Source organism: Diplotaxodon limnothrissa, linkage group LG3 (genome assembly GCF_057381915.1).
Source record: "Diplotaxodon limnothrissa isolate DT_005_m linkage group LG3, D_limnothrissa_male_GT1.1, whole genome shotgun sequence".
In the NCBI taxonomy this organism is placed as follows: Eukaryota; Metazoa; Chordata; class Actinopteri; order Cichliformes; family Cichlidae; genus Diplotaxodon; species Diplotaxodon limnothrissa.
Window position 1 is genome coordinate 1,557,036 of NC_140598.1, and position 12,221 is coordinate 1,569,256.

General features: G+C 45.0%; 1 protein-coding gene across 4 annotated transcripts in view; it reads right to left on the reverse strand.

Annotated features, from left to right (window-relative positions):
- Positions 1-12,221, reverse strand: part of LOC146634253 (NACHT, LRR and PYD domains-containing protein 3-like) — a 675,133-nt gene that overhangs the window by 18,647 nt on the left and 644,265 nt on the right. For 2 of the 4 annotated variants that reach the window (XM_085375181.1, XM_085375199.1), the window contains one exon: positions 4,318-4,491. The exons of the other annotated variants lie outside the window; for them this stretch is intronic. In XM_085375181.1, coding sequence (XP_085231307.1) covers positions 4,318-4,491 — 174 coding nt within the window. The remainder of the gene's footprint in view (positions 1-4,317; positions 4,492-12,221) is intronic. 4 annotated transcript variants of the gene reach the window in all.

The following is a 12,221-nucleotide window of genomic DNA, read 5'->3' on the forward strand; positions in this document are numbered from 1 at the left end:
GGCTTCATGGACAGATAGAGCTGGGTGTCATCTGCATAGCAGTGAAAATGTATGCTATGTCTTCTAATGATGCTGCCTAAGGGAAGCATGTATAATGTAAACAGAATTGGTCCTAGCACTGAACCCTGTGGAACTCCATAATTAACCTCAGTGTGTGAAGAGGACTCTCCATTTACATGCACAAACTGGAGTCTATTAGATAGATATGATACAAACCACTGCAGTGCAGTACCTGTAATACCTACAGCATGTTCTAATCGCTCTAATAGGATATTATGATCAACAGTATCGAACGCTGCACTGAGGTCTAGCAGGACAAGCACAGAGATGAGTCCACTGTCAGAGGCCATAAGAAGATCATTTGTAACCTTCACTAAAGCTGTTTCTGTGCTGTGCTGAGCTCTGAAACCTGACTGAAACTCTTCAAATAAACCATTCCTCTGCAGATGATCTGTTAGCTGTTTGACAACTACTCTTTCAAGGATTTTTGATATGAAAGGAAGGTTGGAGATTGGCCTATAATTAGCTAAGACTGCTGGGTCTAGAGATGGCTTTTTGAGTAAAGGTTTAACTACAGCCAGCTTGAAGGCCTGTGGTACATAGCCGATTATTAGAGATAGGTTGATCATATTTAAGATCGAAGAATTAATTAATGGCAGGACTTCTTTGAGCAGTTTTGTAGGAATGGGGTCTAAAAGACACGTTGATGGTTTGGAGGAAGTAATTATTGAAGTTAACTCAGAAAGATCAATTGGAGAAAAAGAGTCTAACTTAATATCAATGGTACTAAGAGTAGCTGTAGATAATATTACATCTGTGGGATGATTATTGGTAATTTTTTCTCTAATGATAAAAATTTTATTTGTGAAGAAGTTCATGAAGTCATTACTAGTTAACATTAAAGGGATGGTTGGCTCAAAAGAGCTTTGACTTTTTGTCAGCCTGGCTACAGTGCTGAAGAGAAACCTAGGGTTGTTCTTATTTTCTTCAATCAGTGATGAATAGTAAGATGTTCTGGCTTTGCGGAGGGCTTTCTTATAAAGCAGCAAACTATTTCTCCAGGCTAAATGATGATCCTCTAGATTTGTGACACGCCATTTCCTCTCCAGATTACGAGTCATCTGCTTTAGGGTACGTGTTTCAGAATTATACCACGGAGTCAGGTACTTCTGATTTGAGGCCTTAGTTTTCACAGGAGCTACAGTATCCAGAGTCGTACGTAGTGAGGAGGTGAAATTATTAACAAGATGATCGACCTCTGTTGGGGTAGCGTTCAGATAGCTACTCTGCTCTGTGTTGGTACAGGGCATTGAAGATGATAACAGTGGGTGGATTATATTCTTAAACTTAGTTACAGTGCTTTCAGAAAGACATCTACTTTGATAAAGTCTACTCTTCACCGCTGTGTAATCAATTATTGTAAAAGTAAATGTTATCAGGAAATGATCAGACAGGAGAGGGTTTTCAGGAAACACTGTTAAATGTTCCGTTTCTATGCCATATGTTAAAACAAGATCTAGAGTGTGATTAAAGTGGTGGGTGGGTTCTTTTACATTTTGAGAGAAACCAATTGAGTCTAATAACAGATTAAATGCCATGTTGAGGCTGTCATTTTTAGCATCTACATGGATGTTAAAATCACCCACAATAATTATTTTATCTGAGCTCAGAACTAAATTAGATATAAAGTCTGAGAAATCAGACAGAAACTCTGTGTAAGGCCCAGGTGGACGATAGATGATAACAAGTAAGACTGGTTTCTGAGTTTCACAGCTGGGGTGGACAATGTTAAGCATCAGGCTTTCAAATGAATTAAAAGTCTGTCTTGGTCTTTCATTAATTAATAGGCTGGTGTGAAAAATTGCTGCCACACCGCCCCCTCGGCCTGTGCTTCGAGATTTCTGGTAGTTAGAATGGCTCGGGGGTGTTGATTCATTTAAACTAACATAATCATCCTGCTGCAACCAGGTTTCTGTAAGGCAGAGTAAATCAATTTGTTGATCAATTATTAAGTCACGTACTAACCGAGACTTGGAGGAGAGAGACCTAATATTTAATAATCCACATTTCACTGTTTTACTCTTTGGTTCAGATGTGGATACTGTATTGTTCTTTCTTTGTGATTGTTTATGTTTAAGTTGTTTGTTGCTGGTTTTTAGTTTGTTTTTTGTCTGTTTGGGAGCTGACACAGTCTCTATGGAGATGGGTTTTTGGGGGGGTAGCAGGAGGAGAGAAGCTGCAGAGAAGCGTGTAAGACTGCAACTCTGCTTCCTGGTCCCAACTCTGGATAGTCATATTTTGGGGGGTTTAATAAATTTGTCCATATTTCTAGAAATGAGAGCTGCTCCATCCAAAGTGGGATGGATGCCGTCTCTCCTAACAAGACCAGGTTTCCTCCAGAAGGTTTGCCAATTATCTATGAAGCCCACATCGTTTCTGGGACACCACTCAAACAGCCAGCAATTTAAGGAGAACATGCGGCTAAACATGTCACTCCTGGTCTGATTGGGGAGGGGACCAGAGAAAACTACAGAGTCCGACATTGTTTTGGCAAAGTTGCACACCGATTCAATATTGATTTTAGTGACCTCCGATTGGCGTAACCGGGTGTCATTACTGCCGACGTGAATTATGATCTTACTGAATTTACGTTTACCCTTAGCCAGCAGTTTTAAATTTCCTTCAATGTCGCCTGCTCTGGCCCCTGGAAGACAATTGACTATGGTTGCCGGTGTCTCTAGCTTCACATGTCTGAGAACAGAATCGCCAATTACCAGAGTTTGACCCCCGGCGGGTGTGTCGCCGAGTGGGGAAAAACGGTTAGACACATGAACGGGTTGGTGGTGTACCTGGGGCTTCTGTTTAGGACTATGCTTCCTCCTCACCGTCACCCAGCCTCCCTCTTTCCCCAGCTGCTTGGGGTCTGCCGGGGAACAGCTAGCGGGGCCTACGCTATTTTCGGCTGCACCAGCTACAGGGGCCTGGCTAGCTGCGGGTGAATGAAGGGTGCGAAGCCGAGTCTCCAATTCAGTAATCCTGGCCTCCAGCGCTGCAAATATGCTACATTTGTTACAGATATCATTACTGCTAAAGGAGGCCGAGGAGTAACTAAACATCTGACACAATGAGCAAGAAAGTGCAGGAGGGACAGGTGAAGTAGCCATGGTGCTAATGAGTCGGCTACGAGCTAAGCTAGGCTAGCGAGACAGTACAGAGACAGTGAGTGAATACTTTGGCTATAAATTAGGTAGTGAGTACACAGAAAGTGTGCTTCGGAGGAAGCACGTGAAGATTATACTATGAAAGAAGAATGTATTTAAAAGTTGTTAATTAAATCGCTAAGCAAATAAGCTACTCAGAAACACCACTGTGTTTGAGCAGGAACAGGAAGTGATACTCTACCACAGAGCGAGCGAACACCAAGTGACAGCGCCACCAAGAGTGGAAACCTGAGCCTAAGTCAACATCTTTGATGTTGACTTAGGTAATACTGAACTTGAGGCCCTCCTTCGCCCTATGCGTACAGTTAATGCTGAAACACCTCACCACAGCAGCTGTGTGGGTCGTCTCTGTAGCAGCCAGATCAGCTTCTGATACATGAACATCATCACAGCTCCTAACTTCACCTTTATTAGCTTTGAAAGTCATGTCTTTCTTTTCTCTCTGTTTCCACACAAGCTCAAAGTCTCTGCAGCCTGTTTTTATCTGCTATCATCAGATCTTCATCATCCTCATTCACATCCCTCACACACTCTACAGCAGGGGTCCCCAATCCCAGTCCATGAGGGCTGGTGTCCCTGCATGTGTCCTTGATCCATCACGGCTGATTTAAATGGATAAATGACCTTCTCAACATGTCTTGAAGTTCTTCAGAGGCCTGGTAATGACCTAATCATGTGATTCAGGTGTGTTGACCCAGGGTGAGATCTAAAACCTGCAGGGACACCGGCCCTCGTGGACTGGGATTGGGGACCCCTGGTCTACAGCCTCATCAGTGCTGACTTCATCTTCACTGACTGATGGAGCACGACATGAACCTGTGGAGGCTGAAACACTGTCCTGTCAAACATCTCCCCGTCACCACTCCACTTCTGTCAGCCTTTAAATGAACCCTGCTCAAGTCTGTTACTTGTATTTGGAGCCAAAAGGAAAAACTGTTGTTCAGTCGTTTGGAAAGACACAACTTTTCTGAAAGCACTCAAACTTCTTCACATTTGTCTCCAGACACATCCTGAACATTTAGGAACTAAAGAAAGTTTCAAACATCAAAGACCTGAAATATAGAAAAACAACAACAGCTGCAGTCAGTGAACTCACCTCAGAGTCTGCAGTCGACAGTTTGGACTCTCCAGTCCAGCACACAGAAGCTTCATCCATGAATCCTGCAGCTTGTTTCCACTCATGTCCAGCTCTGTCAGATGGGAGGGGTTGGACTTCAGAGCTGAGGCCACAACTTCACAGTGAGCCTCTGAGAGTCCACACTGAGTCAGTCTGTGATGATAGAAAATATAAAATGTGTTATTATAAAAGCAGAAAATCTGCATTATAAACACAGACTGAATGTACATGAAGACAAAACAGAGTGAGGTCATAATCTGATGAACATCTGCTCTTCACATCTGTGCTTCAGCTCCTCTTACTGTGTTTGACATGACACAGTGATTGAGTCTCTCTCAGACCTGCAGACTTTGAATGAGAATCTTTGTTTGGCTTTAATCTGCAGATGAAGGAGGAAGATGGTGTCACATTTAGGCTTCCATAATGTCCACAGTCTGTCACTGAGATCTGATCCAGAGTCAGAGTGAAGACACACATTTGGACTGTTTCCTGTTTTGAACATTTGAATGAGTTGAGCTCAGTGAAGAGTTCCAGCTGGAAAGATGATCTCTGTTTGCTACCTGCTGTCAGGTACGACTGTTCACGTCCACACGCAGGAAAAACCTGCTGACTGTTACCAAACGGAGCAGAAATCTCATCACTGGACAATAATGATGAACTCACAGCTGCTGATATCAGAGCTGATTTCACTTATATGTTGTTATAACCTGACATGGATCAGTTCGTCTTTGATTGTTTGTAAAGGTCACTGTTTCCATTGGACCTGAGTGACGTACAAAGACAGAGAGGGAGAGAGAGGAGAGAGAGGATGGAGACAGCAAAGAGAGAGCAACACAAACAGGTGACCAAGGTCAGCAACCAATCAGAGAGCTTCTGTTTGACCCAGTCACTGATGATGACTGCACATAACCAAGCAGTGTGTTACTCTGATATCAAACATGGATCCTGCTCTTATAATAATGATGAGCAGATGATGTTATTGTGTTATTTTGTAGCTGAATACGATGTTTGTGTGATTATCAGTGAAAGAAGCAGTGAGGAGGATGGAGAGAGAGAGAGGACAGAGGCTGAAGTTAGAAACACTAAAAGGATTTTTCATGGATTTCATGGATGGTTTGATTTCCAGCAGGACACTTAAACATGTCAGTGGACGTCCTAAAGAACATGTTCACTGATATGAAACGTGTCATTGAACAGGATCAATATCAGTGGAAACAGGGACGACATTTCAGCAGCAACAACTAAACACTGAACAATGAGCTCTGTGATTAATGAGGACATGAAGTCAGACATTAGGAGCAGCAGCAGGAATGAGAGTGACTCCATGAGCTGCTGTCACATCAGCGTTAGCTCACACATCTGACACATGTTCTGATGTCTGCAGAGTCTTCTCACTCAGTTTGTCCCACTGTGGGCAGAGCACAGCTGGTTCACCTCTGAGCCCCACTCTGAACCACAGCACTGTCACTCATCAGGACATCACACTGAACCAGAGTCTTCCTCAGCACCTTCATCCTCACTCCCCATGTTTGTGCCACTAAACTCTGTGTCTGTAGTTCTGTCTGTTCTGTCTGTAACATCAGAGTTCACTACAAAGAAGCTCTCCACAGATTCTTATTTCTGTCTCTCTAACAGCAGCGTCTGAATGACCAACAGCAGCAGATTAAAATACTGCCCCCTAATGACACCACACAGGTACTACATGTAGATGTGAGTCTACAACACACAGCGTACGACTACCAAAGCAGCATCATGCTGAGTGCACACACACATTTCTGATCAACACAAAATATTATTTTATCTGAGAAACTACTGAGAGTCGTTTAGTGCTGTGTGTATCTGAAGAACTAAACTACTGATCAACACTGATCAATGATGTTAATGATCACATCTGGACTCACCGAGCCTTTCTGCAGTTCCTCACAGCTGGAATCAGTCTCAGTCGTCCCCGCTCTGATGTGTTGTACTTCTGCAGGTCCAACTCATCCAGAACCTCCTCTGACATCTGCAGCATGAAGGCCAGAGCTGAGCAGTGGATCTCAGAGAGTTCCTTCTCTGATCTGTTCTCTGACTTCAGGAACTCTTGGATCTCCTGATGTACTGAGAGGTCGTTCATCTCCATCAGACAGTGGAAGATGTTGATGCTTCTGTCAGGAGAGATTTCATCATCATCATCATCAACATCATCTTCACTGTTCATCTCCTTCAGGTTGTTGACGACTCTCTGGATGGTTTCTGGACTGATCTCTGTCTGACCCAGCAGACCTGCTAAGAGTCTCTGGTTGGACTCCAGACAGAGGCCATGAAGGAAGCGAACAAACAGGTCCAGGTGGCCATTTTTACTCTGGAGGGATTTCTGCATGGCTCTGCTCAGGAAATCATCCAGAATACATTGGTAATCATCATCATCATACTCCTCATCCTCATTCCAGTCTATCCCCAGGAAGTCCTTCACCACCTCTGACTTCCTGCTGGTGAAACAGTGGAACATGTAGACTGCAGCCAGAAACTCCTGAATGCTCAGATGAACAAAGCAGTAGACTGGTTTCTGGAAGATCACACACTCTCTTTTGAAGATCTCTGTACAAACTCCTGAGTACACCGAGGCCTCTGTCACATCCAGACCACACTGCTCCAGGTCTTCTTGGTAGAACATGATGTTTCCTTTCTCCAGATGTTCAAACGCCAGCCTCCCCAGCTTCAGAAGAACTTCCCTGTCAGCCTCCGTCAGCTCCTGTGGACTCGTCTCATGTCCCTCGTGGTACTTGTTCTTCTTCCTCTTTGTCTGAACCAGCAGGAAGTGTGAGTACATGTCAGTCAGGGTCTTGGGCAGCTCTCCTCTCTTCTCTGTAGTCAACATGTGCTCCAGAACTGTAGCAGTGATCCAGCAGAAGACTGGGATGCTACACATGATGTGGAGGCTCCTGGATGTCTTCATGTGGGAGATGATTCTGCTGGACAGCTCTTCATCACTGAATCTCTTCCTGAAGTACTCCTCCTTCTGGGCGTCAGTGAAGCCTCGTACTTCTGTTAGCCTGTCGACACATGTAGGAGGGATCTGATTGGCTGCTGCAGGTCGGGAAGTTATCCAGACGAGAGCCGAGGGAAGCAGATTCCCCTGGATGAGGTTTGTCAGCAGCTGGCTGACTGATGACTTCTGTGTGACATCAGACAGCAGCTTCCTGTTGGTGAAATCCAATGAAAGTCTGCTTTCATCCAGGCCGTCAAAGATGAACAGAAGCTGAGAGACAGCCAGCTTCTCTGCTGAGACCTTCTGTAATGTTGGATGGAAAACATGGAGCAGCTCCAGAAGACTGTACTGCTCATCTCTGATCAGGTTCAGCTCCCTGAATGAAAGCAGAACCACCACACTGACATGTTGGTTCTCCAAGCCCTCTGCCCAGTCCAGAGTGAACTTCTGCACTGAGAAGGTTTTTCCAACACCAGCCACGCCGTTGGTCAGAACCACTCTGATGGGTCTCTGTTGGTCAGGTAAGGCTTTAAAGATGTCCTGGCACCTGATTGGAGCGTCATGGAGGGCGTCCATCTTGGAAGCTGTCTCCAGCTGCCTCACCTCATGTTGGGTATGAACCTCTTCACTCTGTCCCTCTGTGATGTAGAGCTCAGTGTAGATGGTGTTGAGGAGGGTTCTACTTCCTGTTTCATCACTTCCTTCAGTCACACGTTCACATCTCCTCCTCAGACTGATCTTATGTTCATCTACAACCTCCTGCAGACCAACATCTGCTGAAAGAACAGAAAGAAAACGCTTCAATGTCTGAACAACAACAAGAAGTCCAGTTTCAGAAATGAGTCCATCAGCAGACAGATGTTCAGTCTTACTTTGTACACAGCTGCTCTGACTGGCTGTCTGCAGTCCAGCTCTGGATCTTTCTCCACACTGGGGACAGGACCAGTCTCCTGATGAAGCAGACTGGTCCCAGTATGAGCAGATGCAGTGTCTGCAGAACCAGAAACATATCCAAGGTGAGCAGGTTCCCCTCCAGCATAAACTCTAAGCAGCTAAAACATGTATGAATGTAAACAGTGTCCCAGCTGTCAGTCAGACTGTCCTCGGTGCCACATTACAGATGTGGTTTCTGACAGCTGCCCCAGCTGCAGGATCAAACACACACAGGTCCAAACATCTTTGTCTTTGCTGCTTTGTTCTGATTGAACACAACATGTAGTTCTTGTCCCAGCTGAGCATTAGTTATGTAGCCTTTAGGAGCCGGCACAGGGAGAGGAGAAGTTATTACCATCAACCCACTGCTGACTCAGAGTCAGTGGGTCATGCAGTGGGCCAACCATGTGTCCACTTTTATGTTAATCATTTAATTCATTAGTATATTTGTTATTTTCAGTGACTATGACGACTCCAAATTATTTTGGAAACATGACTAATTTCTGTAATCTATTACTTTGTGACATGGACTGCACAGAAGGACAGAAACATGGAGCAACATCACAGGTGGAACTATTGCTGTCAGGTCAGGTGCTCCCCAGTTGCTTTGGGGACTTTTGCCCACTGCTGAGATGGAAGGCAAACCGAGTGCACGGTGTCTTCATCGCTCCTGAACTTGACCAGCATTTGATTTCATCTTTGTTATTGTGGCAACATTGCTGGGGCCCGTAACATAATATCAAACCACACAAGGAAGGAGGAGAGGTAGGAAAGATTAAGGAAAGGATGCAATCAAAGGGAACACTAACAAATCAGCTTCTGTACCATCTCTGGGTTCTCCTGGGGACCAGTCAGACCCTTTTTATAGATTTATTTATTATTCACGTGTGTTATTCTTCTATTTTCATTATCTTTGTCACATCTGTATTTTCAGACTTCCTCTCACTGCCTATATAAACATGGACCCTCCCACGACCCCCCTCCTAACAACACAAACCAAAGGAATAAATGACTTTCATAGAGCGTTATATAACTGTGTATGTTTATCTTTATTCATGCAGACCTGCTCTGATTATTCTCTTCATTCTCCAATGGACAAAAAGGTCTGTGCCAGACTTTGTAAAGCTGGAGAAATATTCACACATTAATTCCATAATGCAAAACTCATTAAACATGACTCTGACACCAGTCCCAGTAAAGGGGACGATGCACAAGCTCATGTTGACCAGGACAAGTTTTCCTCTGAGTTTAACTAATCAGACTTTTCTCTAAATATTTCACAGCATCTCCTAAGTTCAGTCTCAGGAGTGAAGCTTCACCACAATCATGCTCACAGCTCCGGTGTCTGCTGATCAAACTACAACACTTATATTAGAACTACACACTTCTAAATGTTGTCAAAGGAGCTTGCAAAGAAAAGCGTCTGGACTTCTTTAAGTTGCTTGAAGACGTTTCACCTCTCATCCGAGAAGCTTCTTCAGTTCTAAGGTCAAATGGTGGAGAGTCCCAGATATAAACCTAGTGGGAGTGACCCCCCACAGAGGGACAAAAGGACCCCTGATGATCCTCTAATCGCCTGAGCCAAGGTGTGAAACTGGGTGTAGGTCCCAATCAGCCAGAGTTTCGGGTGAGTTCATTGTGAAACCTGGCCCCACCTTATCATGCGAATTCCTGAGGTCAGATGGCCCAGGATGTGAGTGGGCGTTAAGGCGTCTGGGGAGGATCTCAAAACTGGATTATAGATGGCAGAGAGTTGGTGTCGTAAACCCCCGCCTCTGTTCAAAGATGGTCGCTCACAGTGGACATAGATGCTTCTTTCACTCCTCTTTCAAACCATCTGTCCTCTCTGTCCAAAATGTGAACATTGGCATCCTCAAAGAGTGACCTTTATCCTTAAGATGCAGATGGACTGCTGAGTCTTGTCCTGTGGAGGTGGCTCTTCTGTGTTGTGCCATGCGCTTGTGAAGTGGCTGTTTGGTCTCTCCAATGTAGAGGTCTGAGCATTCCTCGCTGCACTGTACAGCATACACCACATTGTTAAGTTTGTGTTTTGGCGTTTTGTCTTTCGGGTGAACCAGTTTCTGTCTGAGCGTGTTGCTGGGTCTGAAATGCACCGGGATGTCATGCTTGGAGAAAACTCTCCTGAGTTTCTCTGATACACCGGCTACATAGGGGATGACAATGTTGTTGCGTCTGTCCTTCTTATCCTCCCTCGCTGGTGTCTGGTCTTCTTTTCTGTGCCTCTTTGCTGACTTTAAAAACGCCCATTTAGGATAGCCGCACGTTTTGAGTGCTTCCTTTACATGTGTGTGTTCCTTCTTTTTCCCTTCAGGCTTAGAGGGAACATGTTCTGCCCGGTGGTGTAGGGTCCTAATTACTCCAAGTTTGTGCTCCAGAGGGTGATGGGAGTCAAAGAGGAGGTACTGGTCCGTGTGTGTGGGCTTCCGGTAAACTTCGATGTTGAGTTTGCCGTTCTCTTCAATGTGCACAGCGCAGTCCAGGAAAGGCAAACAGTCGTCCTTTGTGTCTTCCCTGGTGAACTTGATGTTTTTATCCACAGCGTTAATGTGCGCAGTGAAGGATTCCACTTCTTGTGTCTTGATTTTGACCCAGGTGTCGTCCACATATCTGTACCAGTGGCTGGGTACTCTTCCTTTGAAAGAGCCAACGACACCAACTCTCTGCCATCAATAATCCAGTTTTGAGATCCTTCCCAGACGCCTTAACGCCCACTCACATCCTGGGCCATCTGACCTCAGGAATTCACATGACAAGGTGGGGCCAGGTTTCACAATGAACACACCTGAAACTCTGGCTGATTGGGACCCACACCCAGTTTCACACCTTGGCTCAGGCGATTAGAGGATCATCAGGGGGTCCTTTTGTCCCTCTGTGGGGGGTCACTCCCACTGGGTTTATATCTGGGACTCTCCACCATTTGACCTTAGAACTGAAGAAGCTTCTCGGATGAGAGGTGAAACGTCTTCAAGCAACTTAAAGAAGTCCAGACGCTTTTCTTTGCAAGCTCCATAGACTACGATGACCTGGATGACTGAGTACCTTCACAGACACTTCTAAATGTTATTTTAGGAAACTTTTCTGTCAAAGCTTCTTTTTGTTACTTTTATCATTCTTGTAATGAGTCATATGCATGAAGTGGATTAAAAGGAAATCAAACCAATCAGACAAAACTGTTTCAGGTGATCACTGCAGTCTTCTCCACCTATAAGATAAAAGTATGTGAAGCATTACCTGCTGTGACGTCTTTGTGCAGCAACTCTAAACATTTGTGTAACTGCTGATCGTTCACGTCAGTTTGAGTTAGTTGCTGCTTCTAAAACCGTTTCTTATTTTTCTCTGACGTCCCTCGTAAGAACGACTTGTTTGCTTTGTGTCACTTTCTCCTGAGACTCAGCTCAGAAACACTATACTGTCAAAAGTATTCAGTCTCCACTGAACCACAGACTTCAGGTGTGCCAGTCACAACCACAGGTGTATAAAACCTGGGCATGCAGGCTGCTGCTACAAACATCTGTGGAAGGATGACTCAGGAGCTCAGTGAACTACAGCGTATGACTGTGACAGGATGCTACCAGTGCAACGAGTCCAGGTGTGACTTTCCCCACTGCTACATGTTCCACTGTCACTGTTAGTGGAACAGCGATGAAGAGTTACGATCACAGAGTGGGGTCAGTGGATGCTGAGGGACACAGAGGTCGCCGACTTTCTGGAAATCACTACAGACGACCAAACTTCACCTGGCGTTCAGATAGCGTCATGAAATGTGTTTCCATGGCAACCGAGCTGCACCAAGCTTTACATCATCAAGCACAATGAAAGCCTCTGATGGACTCTAGAGCATGGAGACGTGTTCTCTGGAGTGACCAATCACACGTCTCCATCGGGCCATCTGATAGGCTGATAGAGTCTGAGTTTGGTTGGTGGTTGCCTGGACAACAGTACTTAAATATAAAGTTCT